Source organism: Heloderma suspectum, chromosome 2, assembly GCF_057233095.1.
Source record: "Heloderma suspectum isolate Gila_16-S chromosome 2, 16-S_ref, whole genome shotgun sequence".
Lineage (NCBI taxonomy): Eukaryota > Metazoa > Chordata > Lepidosauria > Squamata > Helodermatidae > Heloderma > Heloderma suspectum.
Window position 1 is genome coordinate 340015095 of NC_139459.1, and position 25277 is coordinate 340040371.

The following is a 25277-nucleotide window of genomic DNA, read 5'->3' on the forward strand; positions in this document are numbered from 1 at the left end:
GGTTCCCAGAGGCAGGTGAGACTGGCTGCTATTCCTGCTTAAACAAGATCTCTGATGCACCTTAAGGTAGGAAGTTGCACTGAAGCTTCTGCTGCATTTAGAGCACTCAAAAGGTATTTCCTTCCCTGTGTGGATGCTCTGGTGCCCGAGGAGATGTGACTTTATACTGAAGCATTTCTCACAGTTGGGGCATTTATATGGTCGCTCTCCTGTGTGTGTCCTTTGGTGGATGATAAGACTTGAGCTCTGTGTGAAGCATTTGTCACAGTGACTACATTTATGAGGTTTGTCCCCTGTGTGGATTCTCTGGTGAGCAATAAGGCTAGAGTTCTGAGTGAAAGTCTTCCCACAGTCAGTACATTCATAGGGTTTGTCTCCAGAATGGATTCTTCGATGCTTAATAAGTGTCGACCTGCTGCTGAAACTTTTTTCACAAACAGGGCATTCAAATGGTTTCTCTCCAGTATGGATTCGGTGGTGTATAATGAGACTAGAACAGAGGCTGAAACCTTTCCCACAGTCAGGGCACTTGTAGGGTCTTTCTCCTGTGTGAATTCTCTGATGGTCAATTAGCTGTGAACTCTGAGTGAAGCTTCTGTCACAGTCAGGACATCTGTATGGCTTCACTCCAGTGTGAATTCTCTGATGCTTAATAAGGTTTGAGCTTTGAGTGAAGCCTTTCCCACAGTCAAGGCAAACATAGGGTTTCTCGCCAGTGTGTGTTCTCTGGTGCTTAATAAGGGTTGATTTATTATTAAAGCTTTTCTCACAGTCAATGCACTGAAAAGGTTTCAAGCCAGTGTGAATTCTCTGATGAGTGATAAGATCAGAGCTACGATTGAATCTCTTTTCACAGACAGGGCACTTGTAGCGTTTTTCTACCTTGTGGGTTCTGTGATGTTTAGTGAGAGCTGCAAACGAGCGATAGTTTTTCCCGCATTCAGGGCAGATGTGATGAGCCATACGTGGCTCATCATTTGAAGGAAGCATGGGTTGGGGTGGATCTTTGGAAAAAATCCCTGTATTTAAAAGCTTCTCTTCTTGCAGCAATCGGCAGCTTTCCTGAAGGTTCTCAGTCATCTCTTGATTCTCTCTGGCTTCTGCCTTCTCAGGATTCTGGTAACCATTCGCTTTTGACTGGCTCCACGATACTTTTTGCATTTCCACTGGTTCAGGACTTTTGTGCTGAAGGTTCTCCAACTGATTCCCTTTCACTGAATCATCCCCTGCTGAAGCAAAGAGACAATTAAGGTATGAGGTCCTCTGCGTACGTAAATGGAAATGATTTGGGGGTGTTTGTTTTGAAGGAGCAACAGTAGGGTAATGAAAAGAATAATTTTCTGACCACAAGGCAACACCGCCAATTTGGCATCAGCTGACTCTAGCCCATGTACTTTTCAGATCATTTTTCACTGATATAATTTATTTATTGAAATTTCCCTGGAGAATTTGTTTCATCTCATCGAACTGGTTCGCACAATCAAAACAAGCTAGCATGGCTTATTTAAGCCATGGCGGCTTGTTTAAATCTGTGGCACATGCCAAAGTGTGCCAGGTGCCAGTAGTCTAATTACCTGCCTGGGCTTGTCACGTCATCTGAACCTGGGCAGCATGGCTTGTTGGAGGAGGAAACAACCGTCAAATAACTCATGGCCTGTTGTTGGGTTATTTGAGGGTGTCTAACCATGCTTACTCCGGGAGAGAGCGGAGGACAGGAAGGCCTGGCGTGCTATGGTCCATGGGGTCACAAAGAGTTGGACACAACTTAACGACTGAACAACAACAACAACAACAACAACCATGCTTACAGGTAGTAAGAGGACATTTTCAGACTCCTGAGGTGGAGGGAAGATTACTTTATTTTAAAATGAAAGTTGAGATTCTCCAGATTCTGTTCGGACCCTCTGCCTCAGCTCTTTTGTGGAGTTTCCCATTGCTGCAAAATGTTTCTAATCTAGAGCTTGCTCACAACAGTTTCTCATTCCTTATACCTGCAGTTTTTCTTCTTTTCAAGCCCTGGAAATGGAAGGTTTCCCATATCTTTCTACCTTCTCTTGGGGTCATGGCATCAGCTTCAGGTATAAGGGGTCCTGTTGGAGAGGCAAAACAGACACAAAATCAAAATGAATGGCAGCAGTGGAGGCTGGTGGCTCCGATGTCAGTGGGGTGGTGAATCCTCTCTGGCCTTCAATTAGAACTCTAAAGCTTCTTTAGGGTTCTGACTGGTTCTGACTGAAACCCAGAGTGGATTTACCGCCCTGCTGACATTGGAGCCACCAGCCTCCACTGAATGGCGGGTTGTGATATTGCAGTCCCCCAAACAGGATGAAGAACAGGATGGGAAGCAATTCAGGTCTAAAGACTATGTCCAGGTGGCATCTGGCTTGCTGATGTTGGAAACGGGATGGGGCGTTTGGGCTCATCTGCCAGGGCTGTTCTTCTGACAATAAATGGTAAAGATTAACAGTGAAAGCCTAAGCGTCTTTATTTAGAATGTATTCGTTATTTCAGAATATTTGTAGGACACCTTTTAAGGCACAACCGTACCATGGCAGCTTCCAACATAAACATTTAAAATATATATTAGCAATTAATTTAAAACTGTAAAACACCAGAATAAAACATTAATAGATAATAAGAACCAGCAGTAACACTAAACAAATGACATTCGGCCCAATAAGTCACAGAAGTAATCTTTAAAGTCAGTCCCATTGATCTCAATAGGATAGTTACTCCCTCGTCACATCCTGTGCATGTTACTCCCTGGAGAACCACAGCAGTGCTCACCTTGAGCCCCAGAGCAATTCAGAGTACCTGACAAGAATTAGGTGAGGAACACTGCCTTTAAGACATCCTAAAGCTAATCTCCTTCATGGATCACTGCCTTGTTGTGGCGAAGGGGCTTGCGTAACTCAGTGAAGCCATAAGCTATGCCGTGCAGGGCCACCCAAGACGGACAGGTCATGGCAGAGAGTTCTGACAAAATGTGGTCCACTGGAGAAGGAAATGGCAACCCACTCCAGTATTCTTGCCAAGAAAACCCCATGGAACGTATCACAAGGCTAAAAGATATGACGCCGGAAGATGAGCCCCTCAGGTCGGAAGGTGTCCAATATGCTACTGGGGAAGAGCAGAGGGTATTTCCAAGTAGCGCCAGAAAGAGTGAAGCGGCTGGGCCAAACCCGAAAGGACACTCAGCTATGGATGTGTCTGGCGGTGAAAAGAAAATCCGATGCTGTAAAGAACAATATTGTTTAGGAACCTGGAATGTCAGATCAATGAATCAAGGTAAGCTGGAGGTGATCAAACATGAGATGGCAAGATTGAACATCGACATTTTGGGAATCAGCGAACTAAAATGGACAGGCATGGGTGAATTTAATTCAGGTGACCATCATATCTACTATTGTGGGCAAGAATCCCTTAGAAGAAATGGAGTAGCACTCATAGTCAACAAAAGGGTGGGAAAAGCAGTACTGGGGTACAATCTTTAAAACAATAGAATGATCTCAGTACGAATCCAAGGCAAACCATTCAACATCACAGTAATTCAGGTCTATGCCCCAACCACTGAGGCCGAAGAAGCTGAGGTTGATCGGTTCTATGAAGACCTACAACACCTTCTAGAACTAACACCAAAAAAAGATGTCCTCTTCATCATAGGGGATTGGAATGCTAAAGTAGGAAGTCAAGAAATCACCGGGATAACAGGCAGGCATGGCCTTGGTGTACAAAATGAAGCAGGACAAAAGCTAATAGAGTTTTGCCAAGAGAACATGCTGATCATAGCAAACACTCTTTTCCAACAGCACAAGAGGCGACTCTACACATGGACGTCACCAGATGGTCAATATCGAAATCAGATTGATTATGTCCTTTGCAGCCAAAGATGGAGAAGCTCCATACAGTCAGTAAAAACAAGACCTGGAGCTGACTGTGGCTCAGATCATGAGCTGCTTCTTGCAAAATTTCGGCTTAAATTGAAGAACGTCGGGAAAACCACTAAACCGTTCAGGTATGACCTAAATCATATCCCTGATGAATATACAGTGGAGGTGAGGAATAGATTTCAGGGATTAGACCTGATAGACAGAGTGCCTGAGGAACTATGGACGGAGGTCCGTAACATTGTTCAGGAGGCAGCAACGAAATCCGTCCCAAAGAAAAAGAAATGCAAGAAAGCCAAGTGGCTGTCTGATGAGGCTTTACAAGTAGCTCACAAAAGAAGGGAAGCGAAAAGCAAAGGAGAAAGGGGAAGATATATCCAACTGAATGCAGAGTTCCAGAGAATAGCAAGGAGAGACAAGAAGGCCTTCTTAAATGAACAATGCAAAGAAATCGAGGAAAACAACAGAATGGGAAAGACTAGAGATCTCTTCAAGAAAATTGGAGATCTCAAGGGAACGTTTTGTGCAAAGACGGGCATGATAAAGGACAAAGAAGGCAGGGACCTAACAGAAGCAGATGAGATTAAGAAGAGGTGGCAAGAATACACAGAAGAACTCTACAGGAAAGATCTGAATGTCCCTGATAGCCATGATAGTGCGGCCACTGAACTTGAGCAGGACATCCTCGAGAGGGAAGTCAAGTGGGCCTTAGGAAGCATTAGTAACAACAAAGCTAGCGGAGATGACAGTATTCCAGCCGAGCTATTTAAAATCCTAAAAGATGATGCTGTTAAAGTGCTGCATTCAATATGCCAACAAATCTGGAACACTCAACAGTGGCCACAAGACTGGAAAAGGTCAGTTTACATTCCAATTCCAAAGAAGGGCAACGCCAAAGAGTGTTCAAACTACCGCACAATTGCGCTCATTTCACATGCCAGCAAGGTGATGCTCAAAATCCTACAAGCTAGGCTTCAGCAGTATGCGAACCGAGAACTACCGGAAGTACAAGCTGGGTTTCGAAGAGGCAGAGGAACTAGAGATCAAATCGCCAACATTCGCTGCATCATGGAGAAAGCAAGAGAATTCCAGAAAAACGTCTATTTCTGCTTCATTGACTACGCTAAAGCCTTGGATTGTGTGGATCACAACAAACTCTGGCAAATTCTTAAAGTGATGGGAGTACCAGACCACCTTACCTGTCTCCTGAGAAACCTGTATGAGGGTCAAGAAGCAACAGTAAGAACCAGACATGGAACAACCGATTGGTTCAAAATTGGGAAAGGAGTACGACAAGGCTGCATATTGTCACCCTGCTTATTTAACTTATATGCAGAGTACATCATGAGAAATGCCGGGTTGGATGAATCAGAGGTCGGAATTAAGATTGCCGGGAGAATTATCAACAACCTCCGATATGCAGACGATACCACCCTAATGGCAGAAAGCGAAGAGGATCTCAAGAGCCTCTTGTTGAGGGTGAAAGAGGAGAGTGCAAAAGCTGGTTTGAAACTCAACATTAAAAAAACTAAAATCATGGCATCTGGCCCTATCACTTCCTGGCATATAGAAGGGGAAGAAATGGAAGCAGTGACAGATTTTACTTTCTTGGGCTCCAAGATCACCGCAGACGGTGACTGTAGCCATGAAATTAAAAGACGCTTGCTCCTTGGGAGGAAAGCTATGGCCAACCTAGACAGCATAGTAAGAAGCAGAGACATCACCTTGCCGACAGAGGTCTGTCTAATCAAAGCTATGGTTTTCCCAGTAGTAATGTATGGCTGTGAGAGCTGGACTATAAGGAAGGCTGAGCGCCGAAGAATTGATGCTTTCGAACTGTGGTGCTGGAGAAGACTCTTACGAGTCCCCTGGACTGCAAGGAGGTCAAATCAGTCCATCCTAAAGGAAATCAACCCTGAGTGCTCATTGGAAGGACAGATAATGAAGCTGAAGCTCCAATATTTTGGCCACCTAATGCGAAGAGAAAACTCCCTGGAAAAGACCCTGATGCTGGGAAAGACTGAAGGCAAAAGGAGAAGGGGACGGCAGAGGATGAGATGGCTAGATAGCATCACGGATGCAATGAATATGAACTTGAGCACGCTCCGGGAGAGAGCGCAGGACAGGAAGGCCTGGCGTGCTATGGTCCATGGGGTCACGAAGAGTCGGACACGACTGAACGACTGAACAACAACAAAGCTAATCTACCATCCAAGCTCCTCATCCTTTAACCACCAACACTTCAAGCCAATGTATAATTAAACCAGAAAAGCTTCAGTGAGATTAGAACACAAGATAAGGGGCAGTGAAACAAATATACATTAAAAGCAGCCTTCCCCAACTTGGTGCCCTCCTCATGTGGTGGTCAACATCCTTCTCTCACCTATTCACCAGGTGTGGGATGACAATAGCTGCATTCCTTCCTTTTCATATGCTGAGAACTCAGGGAAGGCATGAGGAGACATAATGTAACTAAATTCTGTAGGCATGTGGGTAAATTCCTGGATTATGAATGCTTCTTGCAGGGGGGGTGGATTTGAGGAGGGGAGCCCCAAGGAACACATGGGGTGTCACAGCACATACAACCTCTGATTTTGAATACTGAGATGCATCACTTTTTAAAAAAACATAAGCAAGTTTCTATACCTTATGACCATTTCAAAACAGGAGCAAATTTCTGTACATTATGATTAAATATACGTATATATATATAAAACAAAGAGTCCTCTATTACCTCAAAGACTTTAAAATAGATTAAAAGACTTCATAAAAAGATATTCAGGCATAAGCTTTTGTGGACTAGGGTACTACCAGAGTTTTTAAGGCGCTGAAAGACTTCTTGCTGTTTTGCTGCCACAGACTAATGTCTGTTGGCAACATTTCTGGAATATTGTTAGCAATTTTGTGTTAAAAAATGTCTAGAAACCAGAGAGAGGAGGCTTTAACCAAAAACAACCTAGGGTGCAATCCTGTGCATATTTAGACAGAAGAAAGTCCTACAGCTTACAGGAGTCTTGGACTGGGTTAACCCATGATAAGTTAAAATAAACCACCATTATTTATTTAACCCATGACGGCTTAGTGTGTCAACTGTGAGCTCTTTTCCCACCCGTGATGGGTTATTCCCCCAAATAAGCCACCCTGGGAACCCACGATCTGCAGTAGGGGTTATCTGATGTATGATGGAATAGCGTGTCGTCTCTCGTACCGGTGTGGGTTATGGAGATCGGCCACAAATGCTGCCATCGCTCTGCTCCTCTCAAGTGATCTCCAAGCAAACTTGTTTTCCTGCCACATTCAGCTGTGTCTCCGACTCTAAATCAGTTCCTCCCCCACACCCCTGCATGGTTCCCAGATGGCTTCACATTTGGATAAATCCTCACTTTTCCATGAAAATGCAAAGTCCAGCATTTATCCAGTAGTGCATGTGGTGGCTCCCCATAAGGGGAACCCGTATATTATATTTTGTTCCATTTCTGCACACTTTCGAGGAGTTAGAGCCCCTCCCCCCACTTTTTGTAGCACATGGGTGGAGAAAGGGGACCTGGCAAAGGCTTGAAAAATCCTCAAAGGAAACTGGGATACCTGCCTGGCCAGGTGGGAGGACTACAGGGGGAGAAAGGACAGAGGGGAGAAAAATAAACTATGCTGTGGAGCTTATTTGACTGATGGTCTGTCAGGGCACAGTAGGCTATTTGCAAAATAAGCTACTGTGGGTTGCTTATAAGCCACCAAGGGTTAATGTGACGTGTGAACAGGGTCTTTCTGTCTAGACATGGATTGGATTGTGCCCTTAATCGAATTCTAGAACCAATTCTACCTGAGGGAGGAGAGGAATCTTTAGCTAGAGATGCCACATTTTCGTAATTCTCCTGCATGATATTCCAGTAAAGAGCTTTTTCTTCAGCTTCCAGAAGAACCCACTCTTTCTCAGTGAAAGACACAGTCACATCCTCAAAGGTAATTGGCATCTACAAGAAAGGGAACATAAAACCGCCTAAAGTGAAGTTTGTGCATGATGTATACTAGTTCATCTCTCTGCTCCCATCTCCTTGGCTGCTATCTTAGATCTGCTCCTTGGACTGAAGAGAACCAGCCACTACGTAAGTTTGATAAGAGAAATGGGCACTTTTGTGGCCATCTTGATCAGGTCTGTCAGCATTTATTTCCTGGACAGACAAACATGCATAGTTGAAGCTTCCCCACCCCTTCGTTACCACACTGATAAATGCTGTACCTGTTGAACTTCTGCCTGTTATGCAGCTGTTAATGGACCAGGAGCCTTGCAAGGAAAAAGCTCGCTAATCTAGCACCAGCTGTAAAATAGCCATATCTTACGGCAGGGGTGGGGAAGCTTTATTTTGTGGAGGACTATTTCTTCAGGGGTAATCCGTTGGAGTCGACTTGCTGGTGGTGGATGGGACCACAGCCAAAAGTCAGCAGGGCCACCCCCTTTCCTCTCTCTCTCTCTCTCTCTCTCTCTCTCTCTTTCTTTCTGACACCTTCTCTCTCTCTCTTCCTCCCTGAGGAGCTGCAAGCAGATGGGTAGAGGTCTGAACACAGCACAGGCTGGTGGCTCTGATTTCGGTGGGGCTATAAATCCATTCTGGGTTTCAGTCAGAACCAGCCAGAACTCTAAAGGAGCTATCCAAGGTGCTGAACCATATCCCCAAAATAGGTTCAACACCTTCAATTGCTCCTTTAGAGTACTGGCCTGTTCTGACTGAAACCCAGAATGGATGTAGAGCCCCACCAAAATCAGAGCCACCAGCCTCCACTGTCTGAACGGGTTGCCTACAGCGGGTTTGAAAGGCAGCCAAGGGCCACAGGTTGCCCAACCCTGCCCGAAAGGTCAGGCCAGCCTCCCTCAACCTGGTGCCTTCCGGATGCGTCGAGCCACAACTCCCATCATCTCCAGCCAGCATGGCCAGTGGTCAGTGACGATGGGAGTTGTAGTCCAGCACATTTGGAGAATGCTAGGTGGGGAAAGGCTTATGAGACCTACCGAATTCCAAGTCTGTCTCAAAGCACACGTTGATTTCCAGGCTGTACGTACCTGCTGGCTGGCTACATGTAGTGCTTTACGGTTTATGGATCACCAGCATCCAAACGCACCACTCAAAGCACGGTGCAATATTTCCAGTTTAATAACGGCCACCACCCTTTCACGCTGGAAACCCCAACCCAGAACTCCGTATGCATTTTGCCATACCTTCCCCCTACTGCCACTTTTTCTTTTCCCCACTCCTGTGTCTTTAACAGCTGCTCTTAACAGATAAAGTAGCCTTCCCCAACCTGGTGTTCTCCAATGTTTTGGATGACTACTCCCAGCATCCCTAACTACTGGTCATGCTGGCGGGGGCAGATGAGGCCCCAAACATCTGGAGGACACCAGGCTAGGGAAGGCTGAGATGAAGTGTGAGCCGGCGTAGTGTCATAGTTAGAATGCTGGACTCGGGTGGCTGGGGGAACATGGGTTCAAATCCCAGCTCAGCGATGAAGCTCACTGGGTGAGCTTGGCCCAGTCGCTGTTGCTCAGCCTAACTGACCTCACTGGGTTGTCATGAGGATGGGAAGGGAAGGGAAGAACTAAGTATATCAGCCTTCCCCAACCTGGTGTCCTCCAGATACTTTGAACTTCAACTCCCATCAGCCCCAGCCAGTGTGGCCAATGGTCAGGAATGCTGGGAGTTGTAGTGCAAAACAACTGGAGGGCACCAGGCTGACATAAACGATCACCTTGAGCTCCTTGGAAAGGTGGAATTCTATATATCAATCAGCTTTTCCTAGTAATTGGTGGCTTCTGCTCAAAGTGTGGGTGAGGCTGCTGTTAATTTTTGTGACCCGCCCAGAGAGCTTCCGCTATGGGGCGGTATAGAAATATAATAAATGAAATGAAAATGAAATGAAATAAGTGTTAAAAAGGCAGCAGCTCTATTTGCCTCTTCTCCTGCCTCCTGCACTCATTACCTGGGCTCTCCTGGCAGGCTCTCGCTCCTGCAGGTAGGCCTCGGCCAGCTGGGCAGCCTCCTTGCTGCTGACCGGCTCCCTGGCTCTCACCCAGGCCCGCATGTCTGTGGGCAGCAGACTCAGCAATTGCTCCAGGACGACCACGTCCACAATCTGCTCCTTGCTGCGCTCCTGGGGGTGCAGCCACTGCTCAGCTGCCACGCTCAGCCAGGACAGCATCCCACGGGGAGTCTCTCTGGATGGGGCAGGTCCCGAGCAGACGCTCTGCTGGCTCCTTTTCTCCCTGGGCTGGAACTGGGAGTGAAGGGCTTCCTTTCCCACAGAACGGCTGCCAACCAGGCTTTGTCCCGAGGGCAGATCTAGCTCGGGGGTTTCCCAGGGAAAGAAGGCTGCTTGGAAGGGAGCACAGCCCTCCTCGGGCCAGATGCTGCTTGGCTCCATGGGCCCCAAACATCAAGTCTCTTCTGCTTCTGAGCGGCAAGAGGCTTTGGCAATGCCCTCAGTGCGGACTTGGCAGCCTGTCGAGGTGAGAAATGCAATGAGGGGATCATCAGAAGGGATTGTTTTCTTTAAGAAAGTATAAACCTAGACCAGATCTACACCGCATGTCATATTGATATGAACCAATCATGGTGATACTATATCCCTCTTGTGCATTTATACCTCATAGCACACACAACGACATCTATTGTGGCATTTTGGATAATACGGAATAATGGAATCCGTAATGTGCCCCAATAGTTATCAGTCCACTTCAACACCAATATAAAGCACCACGGTACATCTAGCCCTAGATATTCCTTAAGTTGTACTTTGAACCCCCTCCTTGCCAACAGAGGCTCTTTTGGAATGGATGCCGTTTCGATGCCATCATGTGATCCACCAGCCTGGCCTTAGTCCACTGGGGGTTTTTTGGCCTTCTTTTTGTTTCAGGGTACCACACCCTTCTCTGTTTCCCTCAGACACAGGAAAGCTTGGTGGTAGATGATAGAGAGGAAAAACCTGTGGGTAGACAAAGTGCATGGCTTGGACTGATCTGTGGGGGCAAGTTAGTGCCTGGATGCAATTCTGCGTGGCCTACACGTGGCAGCCCCTAAATGTCAACAGGGCCCCCATCTCGCCTGACTAGCACTTATGATTCTTAGGGCACAGTCCTATGCATGTTTAGACAGAAAACAGTCCTATAACTCCCAGCATTCCCCAGGCAGCATGGCTGGCTGGGGAATGCTGGGAGTTGCAGGACTTTTTTCCTGTCTAAACATGCATAGGATTGCGCCCTTATTAATACGTTTTTATTGGATGAGTTTTAATGTTTTAATTATAACCGTGCTATTGTATTTGCATTTTATCGTTAGCCACCTTGAGCACTAAACTGAGTGGAAATGAAGTGTAGTCCAACACATCTGGAGTGTGGGGAAGGCTGGGTTACAGTGTTGGATATATATTTAATATATTTATTAATTTAATGCACTAAAATTAATTTATATTGCCTTTCCTGTAACTGCCAAACTAGAAGTGATGAGACACCAGTGTCTGTTCTTCTCATGTCTGCTCTGTTCATATCTAAAACAGCAGAAGCAGGAACAGCTGATGGAATGGTGTGAGGATTCCAAAGAGCCTCCAGCCCGTGTGACCCCCATTTTATTGGCATCAGCACCACCTTTGGAAGGGATCAGACCAAGCTGCTGTGTAATACTACATGGCAGCCAGTGGGGTGCAATGATTACAGTGACCTTCCCCCTTCCAGATGTGTTGGACTACAACTCCCATCATCCAAGCCAGCACAACAATTGTGGCTGGGGACAATGGAAGTTGTAGTTCAACACATCTGGGGGGGGAGCTGGGTTACAATATTGGACCCAAACTGGGGAGACTCAACATTCAAATTCCCACTCGGCCATGAAGCTCACTAGGTGATCTTGGGCCAGTCACTGTCTTTCACCAGACCTACCTCACAGGGTTATTGTGAGAGTAAAAGGCAGCGAGGGAGGGGCAGAACCACGCACACCGCCTTTAGCTTCTTGGAGGGAGGATATAAATAAACAAATGTTGTTTAATACCTTTGACATTCCACAGTATTCCAGTTCTGTCCTGGAAAGGGCACTGCACTCCACCCTAAAGTCTGATTTTATTATTGAAAACTGCTTTGACAACCAGAAGGGTTGAAAGGTGGTATACAAATATTGTAAGATAGATAGATGGGTAGGGAAAGGTGTCTAATTCTACTTCAAAAGGAGTATGCAGAGTTGGAGAGCTGAACGCTCCGTCCCCTTACCTGTGTTCTCCCATTTCAAGCGCTTTCCTCTCCAGTCTCACTCCCAGTCTCGGAGCAGGGCTGGGGGGGAACGGCTTAAGTGGAAGTGGGTTCCTCTCTGCTTGCCCACACATGCTGCTTTGGATGTGAAAAGCAGACCCTGTCCCAGCCCCAGCCCTGCTTTTAAATGTGAGCAGGGCAGGCATATGAATGAACAAGTTTGGCCCCAAGGGCCTCAAAGAGCTTCATAGTTGCTAGCTCAGTAATCATTGCTACAGCCCTGCAGTGTGATACAGCAGTGCCCAAATCTCAGAGCCAAACTACATCATGAGGTTAATGACCTGCGAAAGCAAGCAGGCGTAGTAGCTTGGCCACTTTTATTTTACACAGATTGGGCACGAATCCTGGTTTTCTGCTGAAAATCACCCCTCGCTGCCCGCTATTTGTCCCTGAAGGTATTGTTTGCATAAACTACACTTTTTTGGGGGTGGGGGGTAGGGGAAGCAGGATAGACCGATTACAGGGAGAAAACTGGTGGTTGTTGTTCAGTCGTTAAGTTGTGTCCGGCTCTTCGTGACCCCATGGACCGTAGCACGCCAGGCCTTCCTGTTCTCTGCTCTCTCCCGGAGCGTGCTCAAGTCCATATTCATTGCACTTGTGATGCTATCTAGCCATCTCATGCTCTGCCCTCCCCTTCTCCCTTTGCCTTTGATCTTTCCCAGCATCAGGGTCTTTTCCAATCAGTTTTCTCTTCGCATTAGGTGGCCAAAATATTTGAGCTTCAGCTTCAGAAAACTGGTGTGGGTTGCCAAAGGAAAAGCAGCCAGGTTAATCATGCTTGTTTAAACACATGGCTAATGTCATCATGTATAGTTTGGTCCTCAGCTGTCAGGATTGGAATGGAAATATTCCAGTGTAAGGCTTAACTATTACATGGTGCTACTCTACTGGTAAAAGCTTTGGGACAAGACCTTTATCATGCAATCGCATTGCCTCATTCACGGAATTTTATGGGTGTGTGATCAGCATCTCCCACTTGTAATTTATGTCTCCCCCTCCCCCCTCCAAATAATCTGTTAAGAAATAATGGAGTAGCTGCACACTGTGGAGCGAGGGCTTGCTAGGTCTAAGCCCACGGTCTTTTTGATTAGCAGGGATGCTGAAGTCATTTGCCATCCCCTCAGGCTATCTCATTCCCTCTGAGCTTGGCTGCAATCCTTGCAGTAGCGGGGTGGGGTGGGGTGGGGTGGATTTCCCCAGCAGCAATATATTGTTGTGAGCTATTCCTGTTGAAATCAAAGTATTTTGGGATGGCTTGGTCTTGAATGGTTAATTAAGACTCATTTGCTTTCCAAAAGACTCAGAAAAGGCATGTTATGATGCACATGCACACAAAGGAAGAGGTATGGATCGACACAGTTGTCTGCATTTTTGGACTCTCCTTAGGGGTGTGGCAATAGGGACTGTCATGATGAACCCCTGCACGTCAAAATTTACCACTACATCTCTGTCTGCATAATATGTTTTGAGTGGTAGCACTAGGAGCTCTAGGTCTAGCTTTCCAAAAGTGGTGGCTGATGAAAATATTTCAAGATCTTTTGGCTTTTAAACAACAACCAGGGATGGGGTGGGAGTGGCATACCAAACATAAAACTGAGACAGTTCTCTTGCCCAGAGGAACTGAAATATGCCCCCTTTTTTCACCCAACACCTGACCTATTTCCGTCCCTCCTGTGTTTATGATATGAATCTGTCTTAAAGTAAAAAATGAGGGGCTAATGGTGACTAATGTGTAGAGGCGACTCTAAACATGGACATCACCAGATGGTCAATATCGAAATCAGATTGATTATGTCCTTTGCAGCCAAAGATGGAGAAGCTCTATACAGTCAGTAAAAACAAGACCTGGAGCTGACTGTGGCTCAGATCATGAGCTGCTTGTTGCAAAATTTCAGCTGAAATTGAAGAACGTAGGGAAAACCACTAAACCATTCAGGTATGACCTAAATCATATCCCTTATGAATATACAGTGGAGGTGAGGAATAGATTTCAGGGATTACACCTGATAGACAGAGTGCCTGAGGAACTATGGACGGAGGTCCGTAACATTGTTCAGGAGGCAGCAACTCAATCCATCCCAAAGAAAAAGAAATGCAAGAAAGCAAAGTGGCTGTCTGATGAGGCTTTACAAGTAGCTGAAGAAAGAATGGAAGCGAAAAGCAAGGGAGAAAGGGGAAGATATATCCAACTGAATGCAGAGTTCCAGAGAATAGCAAGGAGAGACAAGAAGGCCTTCTTAAATGAACAATGCAAAGAAATCGAGGAAAACAACAGAATGGGAAAGACTAGAGATCTCTTCAAGAAAATTGGAGATCTCAAGGGAATGTTTTGTGCAAAGACGGGCATGATAAAGGACAAAGAAGGCAGGGACCTAACAGAAGCAGATGAGATTAAGAAGAGGTGGCAAGAATACACAGAAGAACTCTACAGGAAAGATCTGAATGTCCCTGATAGCCATGATAGTGCGGCCACTGAACTTGAGCAGGACATCCTCGAGAGGGAAGTCAAGTGGGCCTTAGGAAGCATTAGTAACAACAAAGCTAGCGGAGATGACAGTATTCCAGCCGAGCTATTTAAAATCCTAAAAGATGATGCTGTTAAAGTGCTGCATTCAATATGCCAACAAATTTGGAACACTCAACAATGGCCGCAAGACTGGAAAAGGTCAGTTTACATTCCAGTTCCAAAGAAGGGCAACACCAAAGAGTGTTCAGACTACCGCACAATTGCACTCATTTCACATGCCAGCAAGGTGATGCTCAAAATCCTACAAGCTAGGCTTCAGCAGTATGTGAACCGAGAACTACCGGAAGTACAAGCTGGGTTTCAAAGAGGCAGAGGAACTAGAGATCAAATCGCCAACGTTCACTCAATCATGGAGAAAGCAAGAGAATTCCAGAAAAACGTCTATTTCTGCTTCATTGACTACGCTAAAGCCTTTGATTGTGTGGATCACAACAAACTGTGGCAAATTCATAAAGTGATGGGAGTACCAGACCACCTTACCTGTCTCCTGAGAAACCTGTACGAGGGCCAAGAAGCAACAGTAAGAACCAGACATGGAACAACCGACTGGTTCAAAATTGGGAAAGGAGTACGACAAGGCTGCATATTGTCACCCTGCTTATTTAACTTATATGCGGAGTACATCATGAGAAACGCCGGGTTGGATGAATCACAGGTCGGAATTAAGATTGCCGGGAGAATTATCAACAACCTCCGATATGCAGACAATACCACCCTAATGGCAGAAAGCGAAGAGGTTCTCAAGAGCCTCTTGTTGAGGGTGAAAGAGGAGAGTGCAAAAGCTGGTTTGAAACTCAACATTAAAAAAACGAAGATCATGGCATCTGGCCCCATCACTTCCTGGCATATAGAAGGGGAAGAAATGGAAGCAGTGACAGATTTTACTTTCTTGGGCTCCAAGATCACCGCAGACGGTGACTGTAGCCATGAAATTAAAAGACGCTTGCTCCTTGGGAGGAAAGCTATGGCCAACCTAGACAGCATAGTAAGAAGCAGAGACATCACCTTGCCGACAAAGGTCCGTCTAATCAAAGCTATGGTTTTCCCAGTAGTAATGTATGGCTGTGAGAGCTGGACTATAAGGAAGGCTGAGCGCCGAAGAACTGATGCTTTCGAACTGTGGTGCTGGAGAAGACTCTTACGAGTCCCCTGGACTGCAAGGAGGTCATATCAGTCAATCCTAAAGGAAATCAACCCTGAGTGCTCATTGGAAGGACAGATACTGAAGCTGAAGCTCAAATATTTTGGCCACCTAATGCGAAGAGAAAACTCTCTGGAAAAGACCCTGATGCTGGGAAAGACCGAAGGCAAAAGGAGAAGGGGACGACAGAGGATGAGATGGCTAGATAGCATCACTGATGTAATGAATATGAACTTGAGCACACTCCGGCAGAGAGCGCAGGACAGGAAGGCCGGGCGTGCTATGGTCCATGGGGTCACGAAGAGTCGGACACGACTGAACGACTGAACAACAATGGTGACTATCACACCCTTGGATATGAATGCCCTGACCTTTAATCCTAGACATGAGGGGGGTTGGCTGAGAGGGAGGCACTTTGCATGTGCTCAGAGGCACTGTCTTATTATTTCACATTTTACAGGTTGTGCCCTAATACTAGAAATAGGTTCTGGAGCCACGTCTCGGTAACCTCTGTCTGAAATTATGTTTTTTCTGCAGAGGTGTGGTTTCAATTTGATTGTAAGCATTAAAACCGACAGAAAGGTGAAATATTCTGTCTATTTTCCTCCCTTGTATTTATTATCAGTTCAGTTTTATTGTTTATAACCATGGGTCATCACAATATAACAAAGAGATAAAATATCCAATATATTACAAAAGAAAAATGAGCAAATTAGACACAGCTCAAGTAATAAACTGCAACTCTCCAAATTATCATCATCATACCCCTTTCATTCTTCCTCCCCTTCTTCTCCCTTTGTACTACCTTCCTTCCCCTCTGTTGGGAAAATCTGGTTTCTGGGGTCTCTGTTCTTTTATCGGCTTCAGCCACCGGGAGTATGGAGGCGGAAAGAAAGGGTCAAGCAAGGTAGCCGCTACGAAGCTGGCTCTATATCTCCCTCTAAGTCTCTCTCGCTCGCTTGTTGTCAAAAGTCAGGAAGGCTCTGGCCGCTAAAAGGTTAAAGGCTGAATTGCGAGGCGAATGTATTCAGCCGGAGAGAAGACGTCAAGTCTCCACTCCGGTTCGTCCGGCAAACAACACTGTATAAAACAATTTATCCTGTCCTGTCCCCAAACCTAACACAGACCTGATTTGTGATGTGTGCCTGCAGAAGCGTGGGGGTCCCGATGACTGCTCAACCCACGGAGATCAACTCTGCTTTAGAAGAGGAGAAAGAAGAGGAATTTCCTCTCCTTTCCCCTCAACCAGAGCCCTCTAGTGGGGAAACGGCAAGGAACCCTGCGACCTCGTTTTATGTTCTGTGATGATACCAAGACTTTTCTTTAATTTTTCAAGAGGTCTGCAGAAAACGCTGTAACTACAGACTCAAACGGCTGTCGTAGTAATTTTCTTTCCCCACCGAAGAGCCAAGTGGGAGTAATTAAGCAGCACACACAATCACACTTGCTTGTTCTTGGTAAGCCAAAACTCTCTGCAATCCTGGCCATGGCCGGCATCAAGGGCCGGCACGGTTGGGCTTCTGCCCAGGGCCCACGTGCCAGCAGGGGCCTGTTGACAAGAGGCCCATGGAGCGCTCCTCCTCTTCACCGTTGCATCCTGCTCGTTCACCTGCCTCTCACTTTGGCCCAGGCAACGGTGGTGGTGAGGAGCAACGGATGCCACTTACTACTCGCTCGCTGGCTCTTTGCCTGGCATGCAAGCAAGTGGTAGCAATGATGAGAAAGGGGAGGAGCATCGGAAGCTGCCTTATGGAGTCAGACCACCGGCCCATCTAGCCCAGTATTGTCAGCACGGACTGGCAACGCCTCCCCAGGGTTTCAGGCAGGAATTTTTCCTGGCCCTACCTGGAGATGGCAGGGATCAAGCCTGGGATCTTCTGCATGCAAAGCATCTGCACTAAGGAGCAAGAGCAGTTGGTGATAATGGCAGTGGGAGGGTAGAGCTGCTGAGGGAGGGGGCCACTGAGGTGTCCTGCTCAAGGGCCCTCAGAAACCTGGAGCTGACACTGATTCTGGTTTACCATGACATGCAAATGCGGCCACTGCATGTAAGGCAGCTGCATATATAGAGAGCCAGCATGGTGTAGGGGCTAGAGCACTGGATTGGGAACTGGGAAATCTGGGTTCTAGTCCCCACTCGGCCATGGAAGCTCACTGGGTGACTCTGGGCCAGTCACAGGCTCTCCACCCAACCTACCGCACAGGGTTGTTGCGAGGATAAAACTGGAAGGAGGATTATGTGTGCTGCCTTGGGTTCCTTAAGGAGGAAAAAAGGTGGGATATAAATGTAATAAATACTATATATATACACAGACACACACTAAGGTTTTTAAAACCATTGAGTCACTTACAAAACATGCTAGACATTGTTCTTTTATGTCTGTGTTTATTAACAATGGACCTAGACTGAAGACAGCTCCATGTGTAGGACATCTTTGCAGTTGCCCCCAAAGTGGACTCTCTGATGTTTAACCAGGCCCGAGCGCACAATGAACCCTTTGCCACAGTGGAAGCACTGATAGGGGCGCTCGCCTGTGTGGGTTCTGGAATGATAGATGAGCTTCGCTCGCTGATTAAATTTCCTTCCACAGTCAGGACAATGAAAGGGCTTCTCTCCAGTGTGAATTCTCTGGTGGGTGGTAAGGGTCGATTTCACTCTGAAGCTCTTACCGCAGTAGTGACATTGGTGGGGTTTCTCTCCGGTGTGGATTCTCTGGTGACAAACTAGAGTTGATCGGGCACGGAAGCTTTTGCCGCACTCATAGCATCGATGAGGCCTGTCACCTGTGTGAACCCTCTGATGATTAACCAGGGTCGATTTGCTAGCAAAACTTTTCCCACAGTCGCCGCATGCATAATGTGCTGTTCTTGTGGTAGAGGCAACATATTGAAGGAAGGCAGAGCTGTTGTTTAAGATGTTCTCAGAGTTGGTGTAGGGATAGTGTTTCAATTTAGTGAAGATCCCTGGGTGGCCCACGAAGTCTGGACCAAGGCGGAGATGGGTTTCACTTTCAGGCCTCTGATAGGATAACGTCCCCCTGGTTTTCCATTTCTGACATGTGACAAATCTTGATATACTTTTGCATGTTTTCCCAGGTGAAGTAGAAGTGTGATCAACCTCTTGCTCACTTTTTGAGTAGACTTGGGGATGGTGGTTTCCTTCGAAGCTGCTTCCAAGATGGATGGGCTTTTCTTTTCCCCAGCATGGGTGGCTTCCCTGCCACATCCTTCCCTGTGGCAGGTGCCAGTTCTCATTGTCTTCTTTTTCTTCTTTTTGCTGAGCAACAATCTCATTCCCTTCTTTTTTAGGATCTTCCTGCCATAAATCTCTTTCTGACTTTATGTCCACGACGATTATATTTGGAGTATCTGGAACAAAAAATAAAATTCTCCCAAGAGGCAAATCTCGACTGCAGGAGATCCTCCTTCTCTTCCACCATACTACCACTACTGCAGTCAGTGGTGCAGCTAGGTAATTTTATACCCTGGACTAAGGGTGCCATCCTATGTCTGTTTAGACAGAAACAAGTCCTACTTGGCTGGCTGGGAAATGCTGGGAGTTGTAGGACTGTAATCAGGGATAGGATTGTGACCTAGATGGTCTTATGACTGCCCCACCCCCATTAGACAGCCATGTGTATTACTTCAGTTGTGAAGCATTCAACTAACATTTCTTTTCCCCCAAAACCCTTTCCACTTCTATTCCATGCTTTACAATTGCTTCTACATTTCTGCTACATTAGAACAACCACAACACCAGTGTGGTGAGCCAGTGTGGTGTAGTGGTTAGAGTGTTGGACTAGTCCACATGAAGCTCACTGGGTGACTTGGGCCAGTAACTGGCTAGGTTCACGCATCACGCTATGGGTTGTTCCAGAAAATAAACCATCATGGGTTAGCATGTTGTGTGAACCCAGTCACTGACGCTTAGCTTAACCTACCTCACAGGGTTGTTGTGAGGATAAAATGGAGAGGAGGAGGACCGTGTAAGCCACCCTGGGTTCCTCGTAAGAGGAAAAAAGGCAGGATATAAATGTAATAATAAACAAATAATCTGATTTTAAAACACACACACACACACACACACACACACACACACAGAGCATGCGGCGTCTTGCATTTTAAACTCACTTCAATAATAGCACCACAATGACGGCAGCAACAAAATGGAGTTTGTTTCTGCACTGGCTGCTCTCAGGGTGGTCATTTGCCCATGGCTGCAGGCTCTGCCCCAGGCTCTGGGGCCCTGGACTTTGGCTGCAAGGGTCAGCTCTAGCTGCACCTTGGAGCGCAGTGCCCTTTTCTGCATTATCTCAAGTCAGACCATCTGTCCATCTAGCACAGCCTTCCCCAGGCTGGTGACCTCCAGGCATCTTGGACCACAAGTCCCGACATCCCTGACTACTGGCTGGGAACTGTTGTCCAACACATCTGAGTTGGATGTGTTGGACACTGAGTTGGATGCACCATGTTGGGGAACATAAGAACTGCCCTTTTGGGTCAGGGTGGTCCCGCATTCTGTCTCCCCCAGTGGCCAGCCAGAGCTGGTGGGTTCCAGGGTTTATTCTAAGCATGTATTTTCAACTGGATGACTAACTGAGAACACAGAACCAAAGACACAGCTAAGGCAAGAGAGCAGATGTGGTTTAAAGGAATTTTCTCAGAGGCCTCCAAGCCTTGATTGCTCATTCCACCCAGTCTGAGATGGTGATGATCTGACCATCTTTTAAAAAAGGAAAATCTGATGTGACAGGTATAATGTGGGAGGAGGTATGGTACATGGCACAGTTATGTTGTCTTTTTCTTTGCATTTGTACTGCTATGTACCACTGTTGTCTACCTCCATATACTGTTGATGTGCACATGAGTTAATAAATGCTTTTGACCAGTCAAGCAATTAGTCCCAATAATATGTGATTAGTACAAGGTTAGGAAGATTGAAAGGAAACAGTAATCATCTTAATGTTCTATTTCTTTATCTTATTTCCTTATGTATTTATTTTAAGAAACAACCTTGTTCCTTATCAAAGTCCATATTCCCAACTGCACAAAAACTTAGTTTCCACTGCATATTTTTTTTCTAAATGCACAAAATGTGTCCAGCTGCACATTAGAATAGACCCTGGTGGGTTTGGCGTAGGCAGCATATATAAAATGGGGGCTGGAATTGGAAGGAGCAGAGGCAGGGTAACAACTCCCTTTTCATTTTTTTTACCCTCAGCTGAGGAGCAGCTAAGACACGTGAAGCAGGACTCAGAAAGCTCTGAGCAAACCCTGGATTGCCTGTTAGGGCTGGGCAGCCTGTTGGCACTCCAGATGTTGTTGGATCTCAGCTCCCATCAGCCCCAGCCAGCATGGGAAATTGTCAGGGACAATGTGAGTTGGAATCCAACAACATCTGGGGGGCACCAGGTGAGACAAGGCTGCTCTAAAGGCTCTGAGCAGTTCCTGGTGTGGTGGGTTCAGAGCAGGCTGGAATCTGAATAGTATGATCTTGGAACGTAAGAAGAGCCATGCTAGAACAGACCAAGGGTCCATCTAGTCCAGCTTTCAGGTTACACAGTGGCCAACCAGCTGGCCACGGGAGACCCACAAGCAGAGCATGAGTGCAACAGCACTGTTCTGCCCATGTTCCCCAGCAACTAGTGTACATAGACATATTGCCTCTGATACTGGAGGTAGCATATAGCCATCAGGACTAGTAGCCATTGATAGCCTTGTCCTCCATGAATTTAAAGCCATCCAAACTGGTGGTCATCACTTGTGGTGGCAAATTCCATAGTTTAATTATGCGTTGTGTGAAGAAGTGCTTCCTTTTATCTGTCCTGAATCTCCCACCAATCAGCTTCATGGGATGACCCCACTGGGTAATAGTATTATGAGAGAGGGAGAAAAATGTCTCCCTATCCACATTCTCCACACCATGCATAATTTTGTACCCCTCTATCTTCTGCTTACCACCTAAAAAATACTGCTTACTAATTTACCTGGAATACTAAAGGTGGAACTTGAGACTGGATGTATGGATCCAGGCTGTTAAGAAAAAGGCAAAAAGAAAGAGAATGAGTGACACCCCCTATGCATTAATCCTTTCCCTCCCATCCCTGTCATCCACCCCCTCTCCCTTCCACCATCCTTTTCCCAAGGCCTACTTGCCTGTAGGGATGCACATTTCCCCATCTCAGGTTTCATAACACTGGAGACTTTAGTTTGTAGTATGTCATTATTTGAAATCTGGAGCACTGAATATAATAATAATAATAATAATAGTAAAGAAAATGTTTAACACAAAAAGAAGTCTAGCATTTGGTTCAGAAGACAACAGTCCTTGGGCATGTTGCATTGTCGTTTGGGGGAAAGAATCCATGCTTCCCACCAGTGGAGGCTGGTGGCTCCGATATCAGTGGGGTGGTAAATCCGCTCCGGGTTTCAGTCAGAACTAGTCAGGACTCTAATGGAGCTATCGAAGGTGCAGATAGCTCTCAAGAGTTCTCACTGAAACCCATAGCGGATTTATTGCCCCACAGATATTGGAGCCACCAGTCTCCACTGCTTCCCACCTGACAATTCATCCACGTCTCAACTATTCTTGGCATGCTCATTCATGCTAAGTTTGCCTGAATTGCCCACAGTGTATACAGTGAAAAGAACAAGGACTCCTTAATTGGCGATTCAATCTCCCCTGCCCCTGCCCCCTCAACAGCAATATGTTCAGTTGTTTGCAGCATCCAGATGGAGTCCTTACATGCTGATGACCCGTTCTTGTAATTTTCCTCCATGACTTCCCAGTAAAGGGTCTTTTGTTTGGGTTCCATCAAGGCCCGCTCACTTTTAGCAAGCTGAAAAAAAAAGTGCACCTTTTCAAAACAAGTCATACAATACAATGACAGAGGAACATTTGTTTGCTGTACTGTCACAACACCGCGTGGACAATGGAAGCTGGGCTTCACATTCCTGAAAACCAGTTTGTTTTTAGAAGGAACAAGTTTCTCGAACTCTACAAAAAATAAAGGCAGGGTCTGCTAAAGGTAACCCTACAGAGTTTATGTGGGGTTTGATATATGGCCAGAAGGAGAAATATTTCTCATTCCTCACTAGTTTGACACTGCGCAATATCCCGAGAGATTTTTCTGGTCCAGGGGTTGGATCCAGATTTAACGGTGCTGGTGGAAGTGGACTTCCCAGTCCTTTTTTTTCCCACAGCAGCCCTTCCAGCTCCCTGCAAATGCTACAGAGAGAGACCCTGTTGAATGGGGTGACTGTGTGTTGGGAGGGAGGGGGGATCCCCCAAAACTGGATTAGAGGGCTACGTGTGAGTGGCACCCTCCCTCTCATGGAAGATCCCTTCCTTTTGCAGAAGGTAGATCCTGGATCCAACCTAAGATGCATAATTCATCCCTGAGAGAGTGAGAAAACAAATGTCTGCTGTTTGAGATTGTGCATTTGAAAGACACTTCCATACATTTTGAATAACCGGAGTAAGCCAGGTCAGGCTCTAACTTGCACACTTCCTCATTCTGCCTTCCTCACCTTGGCAACATCAGCTAGTCCTTGCTGTCCTAGGAAAGTCTCCACTAGTTGAGCTACCTCTTTGCTGCTTCCTGGCCCTTTAGCCTTCAACCACACCTGCATGTCTAATGGAAGTAAAGCCAAGAACTGTTCCAGGATGATCATGTCCATAATCTGCTCCTTGGTGCACTCTCGAGGGTGCAGCCATCGATGAGCAGCATCACTCAAGCGGGACAATGTCTCCTGTGGAGTTTCTCCTGGTGGGATGGCACTCCAACGGAATCTCTGCCGATGGGCTTCCAGGCTGGCTGGTGGCAAAGCGAAACTCCATGCCTTAGTCTCGGTGCTGGTGCTCACTGGATCTGCCCTTGATCGAGACCATGGTTGAAGAACCTTTCCAGAGCATAGAAGGGTTGGTAGGAAAACCTGGCTGCTCAGAGGTCTGGATTGAGCCATCCTCCTCCCAAGGAAAGTCCTCGCCCACAACCTGTCAAGGCAACAACGGAGAGGCCTGTGAGGCCTGAAGTAACGTAGCCACTTATGAATTGCCCAAAATGGGGAAACACATCGCCAAAAAAAGGACAGTGATTTGCATAAAAGTGGCAGATGCTAATTTAGATGTATAGATAGGAACATACAAAGCTGCCTTATACTAAGTCAGCCCATTGGTCCATTTAGCCCAGTATTGTTGACACTGACTGGCAGCAGCTCTCTGCACTTTCAGACAAGTGTTTTTCCAGTCCTACCTGGAGATTTCAAGTATCAAACCTGGGACCTTCTGCACACAAAGTGTGAACTCTGCCACCAAGTCATGGCCCTTCTCTTAAATTTATGCAAATTAGAAATATTATAATTGACATAGAAATGCAGCACATCTCACCATAGTGTGGAAGACTGTGACCGGGTGACCTGTGTGCCTGCCCGGTCTCCTGTTCAGGTGCCAGCAACAGTTCGGATGGCTCTTTATATTTAAACCAGAATTGGGAGAGGGCAGCCCTTCAAACAGAGGATGGTCCTCTGGCAGCCCTTCAAACAGAGGACTGAAAAGAGGAAAAATGGCCACCCCATCTGAAGTTCACCTGAAGTTTCAGCATGTGATGCAACATTTCTCAGACCCACACCTGCTAACCTCTACAGCCCCAGACCCTGGCCCAGCACTGGTTCAGAATGGGACCACCAACTGAGGACCACACGGTGAAGAAGAAATAGATGACCGAGAGTTACCAGCTCCCTGATTATATTGAGCCCTACCATAGATGAACCTGCCAAGTGGCCGAAATGCAGAACTTTAATTAAGGAAGAGGTGCAAGATAGAACCACACACAGGACTCCCCTGAGGTGTTAGCCTTTGGGGTATAAAAATGCCACCCTTGTTGGCTTGCAGGAAGTGTCCTATGTTGCCCCGTAATTGTTGTCACTAGTTTTAATCATGCAACATTTCTGTCTGAGAAGTGAAGGATGCTGTAACTTTGGTGATAGGAGCTACAGATGATTTTGGGGAAGAGCCATACATTGATTGCCTGTTAGTTTCCAGGCCCAATTCAAGGTGCTGATTTTGGCCTTTAAAGCCCTAAATTATCTGAAGGACTGCCTACACCTGTAGGAGCCTGTCCAAGCATTAAGATTAGCGTTAGAGGCCCTACTCTCTGGCCTACCATCAAGAGCCATCGGGTTGGTGGGTATGACGGATTGGGCTCAGTGGTGGCCCCACACCTTTGGAACTCCCTCCTGATAGAGATACGTCTGGCTACATCTCCCATTGGCTTTGGGAAAAAAAAACTCTGAAGACTAATTTATTCCAGTCTGCATTTGGTGTTGCAAAATTGTTAGCTGCTGCTGGAGTTACTGCTGTGTCTGCAAATTGTAATTGTATGTTCGTGTTTTTGTAATATTGTAAGCCGCCTTGTGTGTGCAGTGGGTCCTGAGAGG

General features: G+C 46.4%; 1 protein-coding gene across 1 annotated transcript in view; it reads right to left on the reverse strand.

Moving 5' to 3' along the window:
- The window catches only part of LOC146355165 (uncharacterized), a 40093-nt gene that overhangs the window by 12267 nt on the left and 2549 nt on the right, over positions 1-25277 (reverse strand). The window contains exons 3-8 of the mRNA XM_084840694.1: positions 23370-23835; positions 22585-22678; positions 21996-22081; positions 21827-21872; positions 18285-19208; positions 118-878 (exon numbers count right to left, since the gene is read on the reverse strand). Coding sequence (XP_084696820.1) covers positions 118-878; positions 18285-19208; positions 21827-21872; positions 21996-22081; positions 22585-22678; positions 23370-23835 — 2377 coding nt within the window. The remainder of the gene's footprint in view (positions 1-117; positions 879-18284; positions 19209-21826; positions 21873-21995; positions 22082-22584; positions 22679-23369; positions 23836-25277) is intronic.